Source organism: Chionomys nivalis, chromosome 17 (assembly GCF_950005125.1).
Source record: "Chionomys nivalis chromosome 17, mChiNiv1.1, whole genome shotgun sequence".
Classification (NCBI taxonomy): domain Eukaryota; kingdom Metazoa; phylum Chordata; class Mammalia; order Rodentia; family Cricetidae; genus Chionomys; species Chionomys nivalis.
Window position 1 is genome coordinate 47,216,077 of NC_080102.1, and position 15,542 is coordinate 47,231,618.

The following is a 15,542-nucleotide window of genomic DNA, read 5'->3' on the forward strand; positions in this document are numbered from 1 at the left end:
GACCGAGGGATTTGAACTCAGGTCTTCACGTGGGACCTGAGGATTTGAACTCAGGTCTTCATGTAGGACCTAGAGATTTGAACTCAGGTCTTCACATGGGACCTAGGGATTTGAACTCAGGTCTTCACATGGGACCTAAGGATTTGAACTCAGGTCTTCATGTAGGACCTAGAGATTTGAACTCAGGTCTTCACATGGGACCTAGGGATTTGAACTCAGGTTTTCATGCTTTCACAGCAAACATCTTTCTAACTCTGCCATCTTTTCAGTACAGAGCTGACCTATTTCATTTTCTTTTAAATAAGATTTTATGATAGTCTTTTCCCTTAAAAGGTGCAAGCTAATTAAAACTGAAGTTCATTAATGATTTTAGACATAGGAAAAAATATAACAACCTTAGGGGAACAGTTACAAAGTAGGATAGTCATAAACTACTTTTCTTATGAGCATTTGAACATTTTCACTGGGGGCTGTATTTCTATGGAGGTCCTCCTTCTCCCCCTCCTCTGGAAGTGAAATTATGAGGTCACTGTCTTCCCTCTTGGCAGTGGAAGGACAGGCACTGTCTGCTCTGCTTATCGCCATGGACTGCTGAAAGCCTGGTCTCTCAATTAGTCCTCCTGCTATAAGATGTGGCACTAAGATTTCCTCACAGCCAGGGATGATAAGAATGCTTTTTAATGTGAAGTCTTATCTCTTTAAGAATATCTTGTCTATATTAGATCAGATTATTTAAAATACTTTTTATTACCAAAATTAGACTTCTCCTTTAATGACAAAGTTGTATTATTAAGTTATAAAAAGGGTTTTTTTTTTTTAAAGTAATTCCTTCAACAAATTATGCAGGAAAGCAAATTTTGTCTTTTAACACCAATTAGAATGGCACTGTATGTATGCCAACATTATCTCAGAGAAGTATTTGTCTTAGTCAGGAAAACAAAGTACTCTGAAAACAGGATATAATCACTAGGCAATACTAAATTTGGTTTATTACCATCAGAAACAATGTAATCCTGTTTCCTTAACAGCACATGAATATTTTCCATAGATTTCACAGGCTGTGATAGCTTTCTTAGCAGTTCTGAATTGGGTTTCAAGAAGATCTTACAGGTCAAGTAATAAATAGTTCAATAGACAGTCATATGAATTTGACTACAAGAGTGAATGAGAATAAAGAAAAAGCAGAAAAGGAGATAGGCAAAATTTATGTATCGTGAGAGCTCTGCAGAAAGAAATTACTAACCTCATTGGTTAACCACAATCATTCCTTCTGGGGGCTTGAAAATAGATCCAGGCCCTCCTGAGGTTTGCACAAGTGGTTTTCATGGCTTTTTAAGTTTGGGAGGTTTTAATTCTCTGAGAGGCATGAAATTCCCAACAGATACTGTCTTTTATCTGACTTAGGAGGACGACGTGTAGGCTATTTTGTGGAAAGAAACAATAATCTCCTCCCCACAGCATCATTTCCTGAGATTGTGTGTATGATGGAATAGACAAACAAGAATAAATATAGAAACAACAATGCTCAAATTCTCATCAAAATATATGAAAAAGACTAAAACTGTTCATATAAAAGTTTCTCTGTTTGTGATATACATGTGCATGTGCACATGCATACATGGATTGTGCATTTAGGCATATGTGAGTTTATATGTGTGCATATATGTACATGTACACATTTCTACACATGTACCTATGTATATGTGTACATGTATGTATACACATGTGTTTATATGTGTATTTAAGATCTATGTATGTGTGTGCACACACTAGCACATGTGTGTATCTGTGCATTTTGAGAAAGCACATACTTAGAGAGATTTAAGGGCTGCTCTTGTGAGTTATAGTTTAATAATGGTTAAGAGCAGAGGTATTGAGAAAAATGGAAGATTGGGGTTTGGTTCTGTCCTTTGGACTGAATTGTCACACAGCACCTGGAGATATTCTCATGACACCTAGTATAAGCAGTACAGTGAGTGTGTCTGTCATGTTGTATCTACCACACATGGATTTTTTGGACATTATATAAGATGATGAACATAAGTGATGAGTTTTGATTCTAGTAATGCAAATGTTCTGTCTGATGTTCAGCCTTGGTCTGTCTTCCTACCCAAGGAAACTGGAGCTGTGGAAAAGCAGCCCTCAGTCTGAGACAGCACCACCATCTTTGGCATCATTCCTTCCATCATCAGTTGGGAGATGATGCCTCATTGGTTGAGAAGACATGATCTTTTGGTTCAGTGCTGCACAGCAGCATACTTGGGTGGTGTCATTTCTAATTCATAGAAATGAATTTTCAAAGCTCTGGAGATTAGAAAGTCTATGATCAAAGAGCAGGACAGATGCTTGCTCCCAATTGGAGGACTGCTGGCTCCTCACATGTTGTAAGGTGAAAAGGACAAGAATGCAAATTCTGTGTGAATTCTCCTCTAAGAAGCTCTTATTCCCATGTCTTCTTCCTGACCTAATCACCTCGTGTGTGTATGTGCTGCGTGCAAAGTCCAGAGGTTGGCAGCCGGGGTTTGTCAGTCACTTTCCGCCGTTAGTTTTTGAACAAGTTCCCTCCTCCCTCGAAGCTGGAGTGCACCAATTCAGCTAGACCTGGCAGCAGATCTTGGGAAGCCTCACCTCTTTGCTTCCCCAGCACTGAAGTCATGGTCACATACCCTTATACCCAGCCTTTTATGTGGATGGTAGAGACCTGAAATCTGATCCTCATGCTTGTACAGAATACCTGTGACCCACTGAATCATGACACAAGCATCTTAGTCACCTCTTAGCTTACTTCTTAGTTCTGTTAGTGCTGGCGACACCAGAACTTTAGACAAGATACATCCAGATAACAGCTATCTCTCTATGAAAAAACTAGATTTTTAAAGATCTTATTTAGGTGCAATTTTTATATCCATCCCTAGCATGTAATGAATGATTTGATAATCATGGAATAATTTGATTACATGAAATAAATGTAAAGATGGGAGAGCCAAGAAGTCATGAATGAGGGGGAAGAGAAATGAGTAACAACACACAAAGGGAGACGGGATGTTTTCATGGTAAATTACTAATTTCATCTAGTTTAATAAGTCATTCTTTTTATCAGGCAAAACGAAGGACGGTCAGTTAAAGATAGCCATATATTCCTTAATAGTCTTTCCACCGAGAAGTCAAAATTCATTCCTCTACCTTGAAACCTGTGCTGGTCCTAGTAACTCACATAGTAAAAATGATGTCACAGTTCAGAAGTTCTAAGCCTGTGATCTAATGGAGCTGGAATTTCTGTCCCAGACTTCAGAACACCTAAGAAAAGTGACTCCGGGTGGAGACACTAAAGACCATGAGTCTACCAGACTAGGACAGACTCAATTAGAACCTGTGTCTAAGAGGACACTTCAGCGACTCCAGCCATCTCATCCCAGGCATTAGATAATGAGCAGAGGCAAGGAAACTACCATAGTGTGCATACTACACAAAATACAAGATACAAACCTGAGAAACTGAACCAGTGTCCAGAGGGAGGCTCTGAAATACCGCCTTAGTCAAATTATTCTCTAACCATTAAAAATGTCTGAACTGAGGCCTGATATTTAAAACACACAAACACATGCGCTTGTCCAGCTGTATTTGTGGCCTCCGTTATGACCCATGGATTATGAGTATGACACATCTATCTGCATTTATTTTACATCTCCTAACTTTAGGGATATATATTATGCAAAGGCCGATACCCAGAATAGACCTACTGTGTATAAATGGGGGTTCTTTAGGCAGATTTACTGAAAGGCTGTCTTTTTGACATGAAGTTCATTCTCCTAAGTGAACTATTATGAAGCTGAGATGAGTGCCTGGTCACCATGAACCTCTACCAAAACAAGTACGGTAGAAACAGGAACCCAACACTGAAATAGCTGGCCTGTTACTTCTTTTTCAACAAATCAAATACTTTCCGTGTATCATTACCAAAGCAAACTCATGAGATATCCTTCCATCTGGAGGCAGCTTCGCACCAAAACCAAGAGCTGGGAACATTTTATCACTGTCATAATCTTGAACGATTTCTCCCACAGCCTTCAGGGCCATGCCATAGGCATTCAGTTGGTAAGGGTTCATGTAGTGGAGAGAAGTAGGCTGGGCAGGATTTCCTGATGACAGAAAATGGGTCAAAACATAAGCAGTCAGACCACAGGTAGCGATACTGTAGGCTTTCTTTATTTAAGTTTCAAATACTCAAAATTATCACGTTCTGCCTATCCCTATCCGGGATCTTTGTTTAGACCTAGATTATTAGTCTACACCAATGGTTCTTTCCCTTCTGCATGTCTCAAGCTGTCACCATTTCCTGAATTCACTCTCTCCCTTTAGTTACGTCTCACACACAGCAAACACCACTTCTTATTTCTTTCCACTCTTTCTTTTCCCTGCCCTTGTGTTTCTTTTGTTCTGTTACATAGAATTGGCACCACCACCACCAACAACAAAATCAACTCTCAACTTCGTGAGTCTGTGACCATGTCTTAATCTCCCTTGTGCCTTTGATAATGCCAAGAAAGACTGAAGTGGTAGTTGGTAGGTGACATTGAACTTAACTAGTAGCAGTAATGGTTAAAATACCAAGGACTCTATCACAGATTGAACAGCTGACATCATTTCTCACAAAGCCTTAACAATAAGTTCACTCTGAAACATTTTGACTTTTGGCTACAATGCTTCTCAGAATATTCACGTACAAGTTTTCTTTCTAACTGTCTTCATTTCTCTCGGATATATAACTTAGAGTGAAGTTGCTGGCTTATACGGTGACTCTGAATATTACAATTTGAGTAACTGCCAAAATGTTGTCAAAAGCAGCTACACCATCAACATCCACACTATTACCAAGGTTCCGATTGTTCTAGTTCTCCACGACACTACTCATCAGACTGGCTCTATCTAGCCATGTTCACGGGTGCGGGATGGTAACTGTCCATAGCTCTGGTTAAGTTTCCTGAAGTCTGTATGTTAACAATATGTTCTTAGAATTATTGGCTCTCTGTATATCTTATATGGAGAAAGATTCTCTTCAGATCATTTGCCTACTCTTATTTTATTTTAAAATTTTATTTATTTATTTGGGTGTGTATGTGTGCATGTGAGTGTGCATGTGCCATGGTGTGTGTGTGTGTGTGTGTGTGTGTGTGTGTGTGTGTGTGGAGTGGGGCTTGGGAGACAGCTTCTGAGAGTTGTTTCTCTCCTTATACCATGCAGGTCCCGAGGACTGAACTCAAATTATCAGGCTTGACAGTAAGCATCTTTATCTGCTGAGCCATCTGACTGTATCCTCTTTAAATTGAGAATATTTTTTCATTGAGTTGTTAAAGTTCTTTGTGTATTCTAGATACAAGTTTCTCATAGACTGTAGGCTTTGGGCATATTGGCTATATTTAGATCTTGTCTTCTGTTTTGATAGGTGTCATTTGAAACATGAAATGTAATTTTGCTAGCATTCATTTTATTTTCTTTACATTGCTAATGCCCTTCGTGTCACGTTTAAGAGTCAGATGCCACAACCACAGCCATCAAAGCCTTTTCTGTTTTTTTGTTCTGAACTCTTTATAGCTTAACATTTTGAAGCATTTCTGTATTAGTAGAGTTTTGTACATGACCTGAGATAAAAGTCTTAATTTCATCCTTGTGCATGTGGCTAAGTACTTGATCCAGCACTTTTGCTAAAAAGACCATTTTTTTCCCCATAAAATAAAGTTTGGTATCTTTCTTTCTCATTTGTTTTGGCTTTTCTTGATCCTTTGCAACAACACATAAATTTTAAGTGAATTTCTCCTTTTCTAAAGTAAATCTACCAGATTTTGACATTGTATCAACTCTGTCAATCACTTGGAGGGAGATGGTTAACAATGTTTGCTCTTATAATCCAAAACAAAACTTTCAAATTTTATTATGTAATTTTTCTTAACATTCTTATCAGAACATAGTCTTTAGTTTGCAAGATAAAGTCTTCAGCTTACATGTTTTGTGTTAAATGCAATCCTAACTTTTTCATTTTTAAAAAATTACTGTAGGTATAATAATCTTCTTATTTTCTTTGTGAATATTTTTCCTTGCAAAGGTAGAAAAAAGAATTGAGGCCTTGATCTTCTTTCCTGCAGCCTTGTTCAACTTGTGATTAGGTATAAGGCATTTTAGTAGATTTCTCAGAATTTTGCATATTACAGGATGTATTCAAAAGTAGTTTTATTTCACTTTTATTTATAGTATCATATTTAATTCTTTTATCTACCTTGCATGGCAACAACACCTAGTGCAATGTTGACTGGAAATAATCAGAGCATTCTTGTCTTGTTTTCCATCTCAGGAGAAACCAACCTGCCTCTCATTCCTAAACATGCTGTTGAGTAGGGTTTATGAGTTTCCCCCTAGAAGGTCTTGAAAGCATACACCACAAGCACATGCAGAACTTCGTCAAATGGTTTCTCAGAGTCATGTGGGATATTATTCATTTTCAAAATTTTAATATTCAAAAATCAAGTAATGTAATGTAGTCCTATGAATACCAAATAGTTAGAAAATGAATGAACAGATGATAAACCATTATATGCTGTTGGTCTGGGTTTTTTTACCCAGTATTTTTATATACACATGTACACGAAAGGTAATTTTTAAGTTTCTCATTATGATGTCTTGGCCTCACCTTTGAATCAAACTATTAATGGCCTCACAAAGAGAACCTTTTCTCTTTGGTTTTTAGAACAGTTTCTCTTAAAGTCTGGCAATTAAAATATTTGGTAGATTTCTTGAATGAAGCCACCTAGAACTAAGGTAGTTTTCTCATTGCTAATTCAGTTTCTTGTTACACATTGTCCAGATTGTTATAATATTAGACGAGTTCCAGTCATTATGTCTTTCTATTGAATAGATAGTTGATTCTCTTAGTTGGCCTAAAACTCATCAATAGAACAATGAAAAGTTATTTCAACCAGTTGGACTTAGGCTGAGTTACTTATTACGGGTCATGTTTCATAGACATGAAACAAGAATTACTACCTCAAGACATAATGCTAATGAAAACATTTTAACCCAGAAAAAAAAGTGAACAGGTAGAATTTGGCCTCATTAAGCCTAGTTCTAGCTCCTCAAGGCATAAGCCAATATGTCTCATTAGTAAAATATTTTCTAGAACTAGGTTTGTGCAGCTGTGTAAGAAGAACGTCAGATTTAATGGCTTTTTGGATGGTGATTTGGGAAATGTGGACCAGTGTAAGAGAAATGTAAAGAGAACACACGAGAGCTGTAGACACAATGGGTAATTGGGAAGGGAAGATCAGCAGGGGCTCCTTAACGCGTACTAGGACAATGTGCTGGCTTGTTTTTATGTCATCTTGACCCAAGTTAGAGTCATCTGCAAACAGGGAACCACAGCTGCGGAAAAGCTTCCTTGAGATCCGGCTGTAGGCAAGCCTGTAGGGAATTTTCTTAATTAGTGATTGATGGGGGAGGCTTCAGCCCCTTGTGCGTGGTTCCATTTCTGGACTGGTTGTTCTGGATTCTATAAGAATGTAGGATGAGCAGTCCACAAAGAACAAGCCTATATGTAAATGGAGGTTTCTCTCTCAGGCCTATTTCTAACTAGCTCTTACATTTAAATTATCCCATTTCAATTAATCCTTCCCTTCTTTCTTCCTATATTTAGTTTGGCTTTCCTGCCTAGCTATATTCTGCCTTGCTATAGGCCAAAGTAGCCTTTATTATTAACCAATGTGAGCAACACATATTCACAACATATAGAAGGATTATCCCACAGCACAAGCCAGAAAACAGCACTCCATCCATGGCCTCTGCACCAGCTCCTGTCTCTAGGTTCCTGCCTTGTTTGCATGCTGGTCCTGACTTCCTCCAACTATGAACAGTGATGTGGAAGATTAAGACAAATAAGCCCTTCACTCCCAAGTTTGCTTTGGTTATGGTGTTTCATCACAGCAGCAGTAACCCTACAATAGGCATCATCCTTATAAATACAGTGGAGACTGAAGAAACTGTCAATCAAAAGTGTACTCAACACTCCTAGGCTGGAGGTCCTTCTGTCTATGTGTTGCTTTTATTGATTAATGAATAAAAAAATTGTTTTGGCCTGTGATAGGACAAAAAAACAGAGCTAGGCAGGGAAAACTAAAGTGAATGCTAGGAGAGGAGGCAGGGTCAGAGAGATGCCATGGAGCTGCCAGAGAAAGTCATGGCAAAACATTGCTGGTAAACCACTGCCACATGGTGATACACAGATTAATGGAGATGGGTTAGATTAAGATGTAAGAATTAGTCGATAAGAAGCTGAAGCTAAGGGTCCAAGCAGTGTTTTAATTAATATGGTTTCTGTGTGATTTATTTCAGGCCTAAGCTAGCTGGGCAGCCAGGAACAAACAGGCGGCTCCTTGCAACACACTCCAAACCTTCTTACACATCTCAGCAACTCCAGATCCCATGCAGCAGCCTCAGTTTTTATTGTTATTGTATAACGTGGGTGCTGTGGCTTGCTGCTGCTGCTGCTGTTGCTGCTACTGCTGCAACTGTTTGATATAAGCTGGGAATATCACACAGTACCACAAGTCCAAGAGGAAGACGAAATGAAAAATTCCAAGTGTAAGTTCTAACGAAGCTGTACTGCCTTCTTGCCTTGTAAAGTTGAATCTTTCTAAGGAAACTGTTGTCACTTGGGAATTACATGGGAAAAACTCATGGCTACTTATGGCAAAAGCAAATAACAAAGGCTTGCAACATGACTTGGTGGTTAGCAGTGCTTGGTGCCTAAGCCCGGAAACCACAAAAGAACGATAGAACTGGCCCCCAAAATTTGTTAACACAGGCTGTGACACATGCCCCCTCACACTCATACATGCACACCAGAAACACACACACACACAGATAGTAACAAATGAAATAAAAACTGAAAGAGATAAAGTGAGGTCATGTTCTTAGGAGATAGTGCAACCAGTACAAACGGTCATTCTGTTCCAAATAAACTTGGCTCACAATAAAATTAAATTTCCATTGTTTTACTTTCTTAAAATATTTTATACAAACCACTAATGTCTGTACCAAAATATCATATAGCAATCCTACTTAATGAACTAGATGCCAAGATGTTAGTAAGTGAGTAAAATTATGGCTGAACCCCACTTTCAAAAGTAAGGACACAAGGAGGTACTTGCAGAATGGGATCTATAATTAGACATGCTTCAGAAATGGCTTAATTACATCTCAAATCAGTATTCCTTGGGAAGAAAGGAGAAATAGTAAAATGGTTCAATATGGACTTTGTTGTATATTTTTGTTATATTTCTTCTACATTTTGCATCTCTAAACTGTCGCATAATGTTAAAGACAAAATTTTAGGATTTTCAATGAAAATAAAAATGTGTCACTTACTCAGCAGCCGTTCTTACTGGGGACAGGAGTGGCACTCACCGTTTGATGCTGTGAAGTCAATAGCCACGGTGAAGTTGATCTGCGTTCTAGAACAGAAGCAAATAAAAATCGCTGAGTAAGCAGCAGCACCCAGGAGGTCATCGTCCATTCTTGTTACATTTTTAGTGTAATGGATTTTCCTAAGTGTGGAATTTGAACAAATACAGCATATGCTAGACAGCATTAAATAGGCAGATTTACCAGGTATGTGTGTTAAAAATATCTTTGTTAGCATAGTACTGTAAAACAAATGTCATTTGAGCAAGCTTGGGTTGCTTTTTGAGCTCAGTAACGATGCATGTGGCCGAGCAAAGAGTCTAAACAAACAGCTGTGAGGTTCATGTCCAGCGCTCATAGCTAATTGCTGCTTTTGAAACCATCAGTAAAACTGTCACACACCTCTACAGCATCAGTCCTTAAACTAACTTTGAAAGTCCTGAAGATAGAACCCTCCTCCATGTTTCTGAAAACTGAAATAGCTCAAGAGACAGTCTATAAATTGGCATGGTAACCTCCACCTACTTACCAGTTTTTGGTAAATATAGTGGTAAGAAATGTGTATAATTTTAATTTTCAGCTCTTAGTCAATACATTACTTGGTTAGTCTGTTTCTCTTTTAAATAAATTAGCTATTTTCTTTCCCTCACTCCCCACCCCCCTCTCTCTTTTTCTAGGTCTTCCTTCAGTTCTTTTGTTCTATTCCAAACTAAATGAGTGGCATTTCACTTTTTGCTACACTCATGACTATTTATATTTATAATAACATTCCTTTCTTTCCAAAGACAAAAGTCATAGTAAGTGGCAGTGCCCTTGTGTCAATAACAGTGCAGGCCTATCTGTGAATCTCCCTTTCTTGTGTTACCTAAATAGCACTTCATTGATGTGGGAAGTCCTTCTGTATATATGTTGCTTTTATTGGTTATTGAATAAAGAAGCTGTTTTGACCTTTGATAGGGTAGAGTAGAGCTAAGTGGGGAAGTCTGAACTGAATGCTGGGAGGAGGAAGGCAGAGTCAGGGAGATGCCAGAGGGAATGACACAAACCACCAGTCGAAACCTTGCTGGTAGGGCACAAGCCTCATGGTAAAATATAAAATAATAGAAATGGCTTAATTTAAAAGATAAAAGAGAGCTAGAAATATGCATAAGGTAATAGGCCAAGCAGTGTTATAATTAATATAGTTTCTGTGTGATTATTTCAGTTCTGGGCAGCTGGGAACAAACAGGCAGCCTTCCTACAACATTTCATTAAAGGAAAATAAGCATTTCCTTGAAGAACACACTTAGCATATTTTAAAGACGTGAATTATTTCTTGTGAAAAACATACCCTTGACAAACTGAACTATTCAAAGTCTGGATGATGACGATGATAACAATGATGTCTACCTTGTCCATCCGGGCCTGGATAGGACTTAGATATGAATGGTTTCTGACTCTAGAACTAAATCATCAAGCCCGTGATACTTCACTAATAAGCATTCTTTTTCTTTTTCAGATTCGGTCTCAAAACTCCTGCATGCAATTCTCAGATTGACTCAAATGCACACCCCTCCCCAGAGAATGATCAGCTTCACATATTTATATATAACAAAGTCAATGGAGATCCCTTTTATAGCCACTCAGTAACGTTTTACTTAGAGCAGAAATCAGGTTTAGAGGCTAGGAATCCAGGCTCACAGGGAACTTCATTCTAATCAGCATGAATCGAAATGAGCACAACTTTGAGAGAAGTAACACAGTGAGCCTTTGGGGAGAACATTCTAGAACTAACTCCCTTTGAGGTGCTAAAAGGAACAACTGCCCACAGCCCACTGGTATGTCATGGTAACCGACAGTAATGCAGGGTGACAAATGACACAGAAAGAGCAGGGCTGAGTCTGCAAGACCTGGATTTGAGTCTCAGCAGCTCACTTGTGTCCTTGGCCAAATTTCAATATTCTTAGAGGGTGCTCTCACAGTAAGAGCAAATAACAGAAAGAGACAAGGGGAGTGCTGTATACATAAAACATATTCCATGTAAATAACTTACACATTAAATATACATATAAATATACATATTACGATGCATATTTACATAGGTTATATCCATTAGTCTAACAATATTTTGATAAGAACACAATCCTTTCTTTAAAAATATATTTTACATTTAAGGAAACTGAGCTCAAAAGACTCCATTGTTTTCTATACCACCAACAAATGCCAGCATTAGAATGTAAATTAACATCTTTCCAAAAGCAGATGTCCTTAATAATAGATACTAAGACATTATGATAGGCTTGATATAAATTTGCCTTCCACTGAGTAGGCTATCAATACTAATCTCAGAAGCACCTGCATGTCTGTTATTCCAGTGGAACTGGTTAGGCATAAAAGTAACCCAAAGCCTTGAGAACACATCATTTTAGCATATTTTTAATACCATATTAGAATTCTACATTTTGGCGCAAATCTTCGCTAGATTGTAGAAACCTCTCCCTTCCCACCCCCTCCCCCTCTCAGTGTGGTATAAGTGTGAGTGTGTGTGTATATGTATCCACACACTCTTGTTTGGCGTGGTTGACAATGCCTGGGTTCATTCATTGCCCTCCACTTTATTTTCTTAGATAAATTCTCTCAGTGAACTTCCAGCTTACCATTGTAGCTCAGTCAGAAGCCAGAAGCCCCCAGTCATCCACCTGCCTGTCTCATTCCCCCAGTGCTGGAGCCGCAGGAGTATGCTGCCATACCTTTATACCTGGAGAGAATGCGAACTCAAGTTCTCATGCCTCTGCAGCAAATGCTTTACTCATGAGCCATCTCACCAGCCCTCCAACTCTCTCTGCGCACTGGAACCTCGCTGTGCTTCCGCATTCATGAGTAACTTCATTCTATGGTTGTTTCTCATTCTTTCATCATGATAAAACCCAACACATCGCAAAAAAAGTTTCTTAAACCATGATACTCAGAACAAAACCTGCAATAGTCGCAGCAACCAAGGTCCTCCCAAGGCAGTTGCATCTATCGAAGCAAAAAGGAAAGCTGTGACCACTAGCTACAGAGCTATATGGTACAGGAGAACAAAAAATAGAAAAAAAATATTTAGAACTAAAATAACATACCCAAACACAGAGCAGTTTATTTTAAAAAATTAATAAATTGCAAAATAATTAAAAAGACTAAAAAGAAAAAAGCAAGGAGATTAAAAGAGAGAAAGAGAAAGGAAAAGACACATGGAGAGTTAGAGATAGAGGGAAAGATAGAGGTAGATACATAGGGAGGGATGGAGAGAGCTGGGACAGAGAGGGACACACGGAGGCAGGGGTTAATACCTTACAGACCAATCATTTAACCCAAAGATTATTTCAAAGGCCCAGGATCCTCTAAGACAGAGTAGGAAGGCCTGATGCACTTAGCACTGAATGGTAACTAAGAATCATGGAGTAACAGAGACAGTCAAGGACTACAGAAGAATCCTCAATGCTTTCCCTGGACTCCCTCCCGTTGCTTGCTCTGCCTCAGTGTGTTCTGATCAGAATGGAAACGTTATGCCTTACTCCACAGGCACCTGTTGGGAAGGATGCCTGCCATTATCTGAAAAACAGAGCAAAGCAAAACCAAACAACAACAGCAAGCAAAAACTAAAGATCAGCAATCATCTTCCAATTGCCAAGAGCTGTGCGAACTGACGGAAAGTCCTGGAAGCAAAGGAAATACCAGCTTTGAACTCAGCATGCTTAGCATTCCAATGTTGGTTTACCAAGGTCAACAGCAAAAACAGTCCAGCATTTGTATCAGTGAATTCATTCTTCTGAGTGCTGTGTGCATCTATGCATAACATGATGTATGTTTAGTATGCCCACAGTCACATTCTACATTTTTATGAAATATTAGTGGAACCATTGCCTAAAGAAAGACAGTGGAAATGAGGCTGTTAAGAAGATTGCTTGAAGGCTTTGATGAATTGTTTCTTTTTCTATCAAGTAAGCTGAACATCGTCAGCAACTGCATTATTTATCTCCATTATTTATCAGTGTTTGGAGCTTAGTGACAGAGACAAAGAATCAAACATGAACTCACATGAGACTACTCCTGATGGAATATCCACACGAGGATCAGGTATGAATCCTTGAAATATTGCACTTAGAAGTTTTGTTTAAGAAACAGACAAGAGAAAGTGGGATGTCAAGAGCCATGGTCAACGGTGCTGTTCTGGAATACCCAGCGAGGTCTCCTGGCAAAGGGTGCCCATGAGTATCAGCATCAAACATGCTGAGCTCTGTGAAGCCATACACTTAACAGGGGTCCCCATCTTATGTCACCGCCTTCCTGAAGTTGTGAATATCATGAAAATCCCCCGGCACAACGGGCAGAGGGTATCACACAGCACTGAGAGCTCTGTACGCGACCCCGCCTCTCAGATGTTTGCGGTAGTTACCGTGAACTAGCTATCATGAGTGAACACGGGCATGTCCAGGGCTGTTTGCACTTATTCCCCAACTCAAGTCCCGTCCAGTTGCACAAACTAAATACTGTGAAACCTCAAGGTGGGGACCACCCCATCCCTGTTTAAGTTAATTTTGAGAAATATAGATTCTCATTCTGTAGCTGTCGGGATCCAGACCCGCCCACCTCCAGAGCACCCTGCAGGCATGGAGTCATCAGGACCAGGCTTCTGCCTGCTTTACTAACATGCAGTCTGGTTTATACTTCGGTTTGGTCCCCTGCTCTGACCCCCTGAGTTATTGCCTTAAGCACTGGTACCCAGACTTGTCCTCCTTGATCCTATTTCAGTATGAGCTAAACCTTGAAGCCTTTTCTGCCTCAACTTTTCTTTTTCCTTTAAAAAGTAACCAACTATTCACTGACAAACAGAAAACTCCCTGACTCAATCAATGCTTCCTTTGGAGGTTGGAAAGATGTAGAGTGGCTAGGAGCACACACTGCTCTTCCAGAGGACCCAGATTCAGGTCTCAGCACCCATGTGGCAGCATTACCTTCATTCACATATTTAAAATAAAATTGAGACCTCCTGCTTCCCAAGTACTGGCCCTGATCGCCCAGAGGAAAGCAGGTTTTCATACAAATGCAGACTCCAATGGACCTTGGGAAGGCCGCATTACTTCAGGACATGCTCCTTGTAGGAACACAGTATCTTCATTGTACCCACATGTGAAAGGATTTTAAGTATTTCATTCTTTAGTAACCCTGTCACAGATGTTCAGCATCTGGATCTAAGATACTTCTAGGAACACCACAGTGTGTCGCACTGATCAAATTTGTGGTTTTACCTGAGATTTAGAGGTTGCCCCTCAGAATTTGACCTCCCACCCGAGATTTCCTTTCCTTCATGTCAGCCACTAGGTCTGAACCTGCTCAACCCAAGACAGTGCCACAAATGGTCTGCAGCACACTTGGGTGCTGCCTCCCTCAAATGGAAAAAGGAACAACTCCTGAGGGATGACATCATTCTCTGTCCACAAAGATGCAGTTTCCTAAATCAACAGCTGTTCTGCTTTTTCTGGATTTTGTGGATTGAGCTCTTTTCATTAAAATTTGTTTTAATTAAAATATAATTACATTAATGTCCCCATTCCCCCTTCCCTTCCAACCTCTCCCATTCTCCTTCCCGCTGCCTCTCAAATCGATAGCCTCTTTTCAATTATTGTTATTACATGTATGTGTGCATACATATCTTAAACACAATTTGTCCACTCCCTTGAGTGTGCCTTGTGAGTATATGATTTCAGGGCTGGCAACTAAGCACTTGGCAGGTTCATCCCTGAGAGAGGTTATTTTCCCTTCCCTCAGCAGTCGTTAGATACTTGTAGTGCTTTTTCTAGGGGCTGAGACCCCCTGAGATGTCTCCCTCCAGTGTTATTCAGGTCTTGTTTAAGGAGCCATATTGTTAGGATGCCATGGCCATAGCTTCCCTGTTGTTGGTAAGAGAGAGCAGGTGACCTGGTTCTCTGGCTCTTTCAGTCTATTTAGTCCCTTTTTGATGATGTCATACATGAGCCATAATGATCAGAGCTATGCTGCAGAGTTCAGGGTTTTCCACACAACACAGAGGCTACAAAGTATAATTTCACAAGACATTGAAAATATCTCGCCTT

General features: G+C 39.5%; 1 protein-coding gene across 1 annotated transcript in view; it reads right to left on the bottom strand.

The window, feature by feature from the left end:
* Positions 1 to 15,542, bottom strand: part of Cpne8 (copine 8) — a 188,570-nt gene that overhangs the window by 27,139 nt on the left and 145,889 nt on the right. The window contains exons 14-15 of the mRNA XM_057792293.1: positions 9,451 to 9,497; positions 3,958 to 4,139 (exon numbers count right to left, since the gene is read on the bottom strand). Of these exons, the coding sequence (XP_057648276.1) occupies positions 3,958 to 4,139; positions 9,451 to 9,497 (229 nt within the window). The remainder of the gene's footprint in view (positions 1 to 3,957; positions 4,140 to 9,450; positions 9,498 to 15,542) is intronic.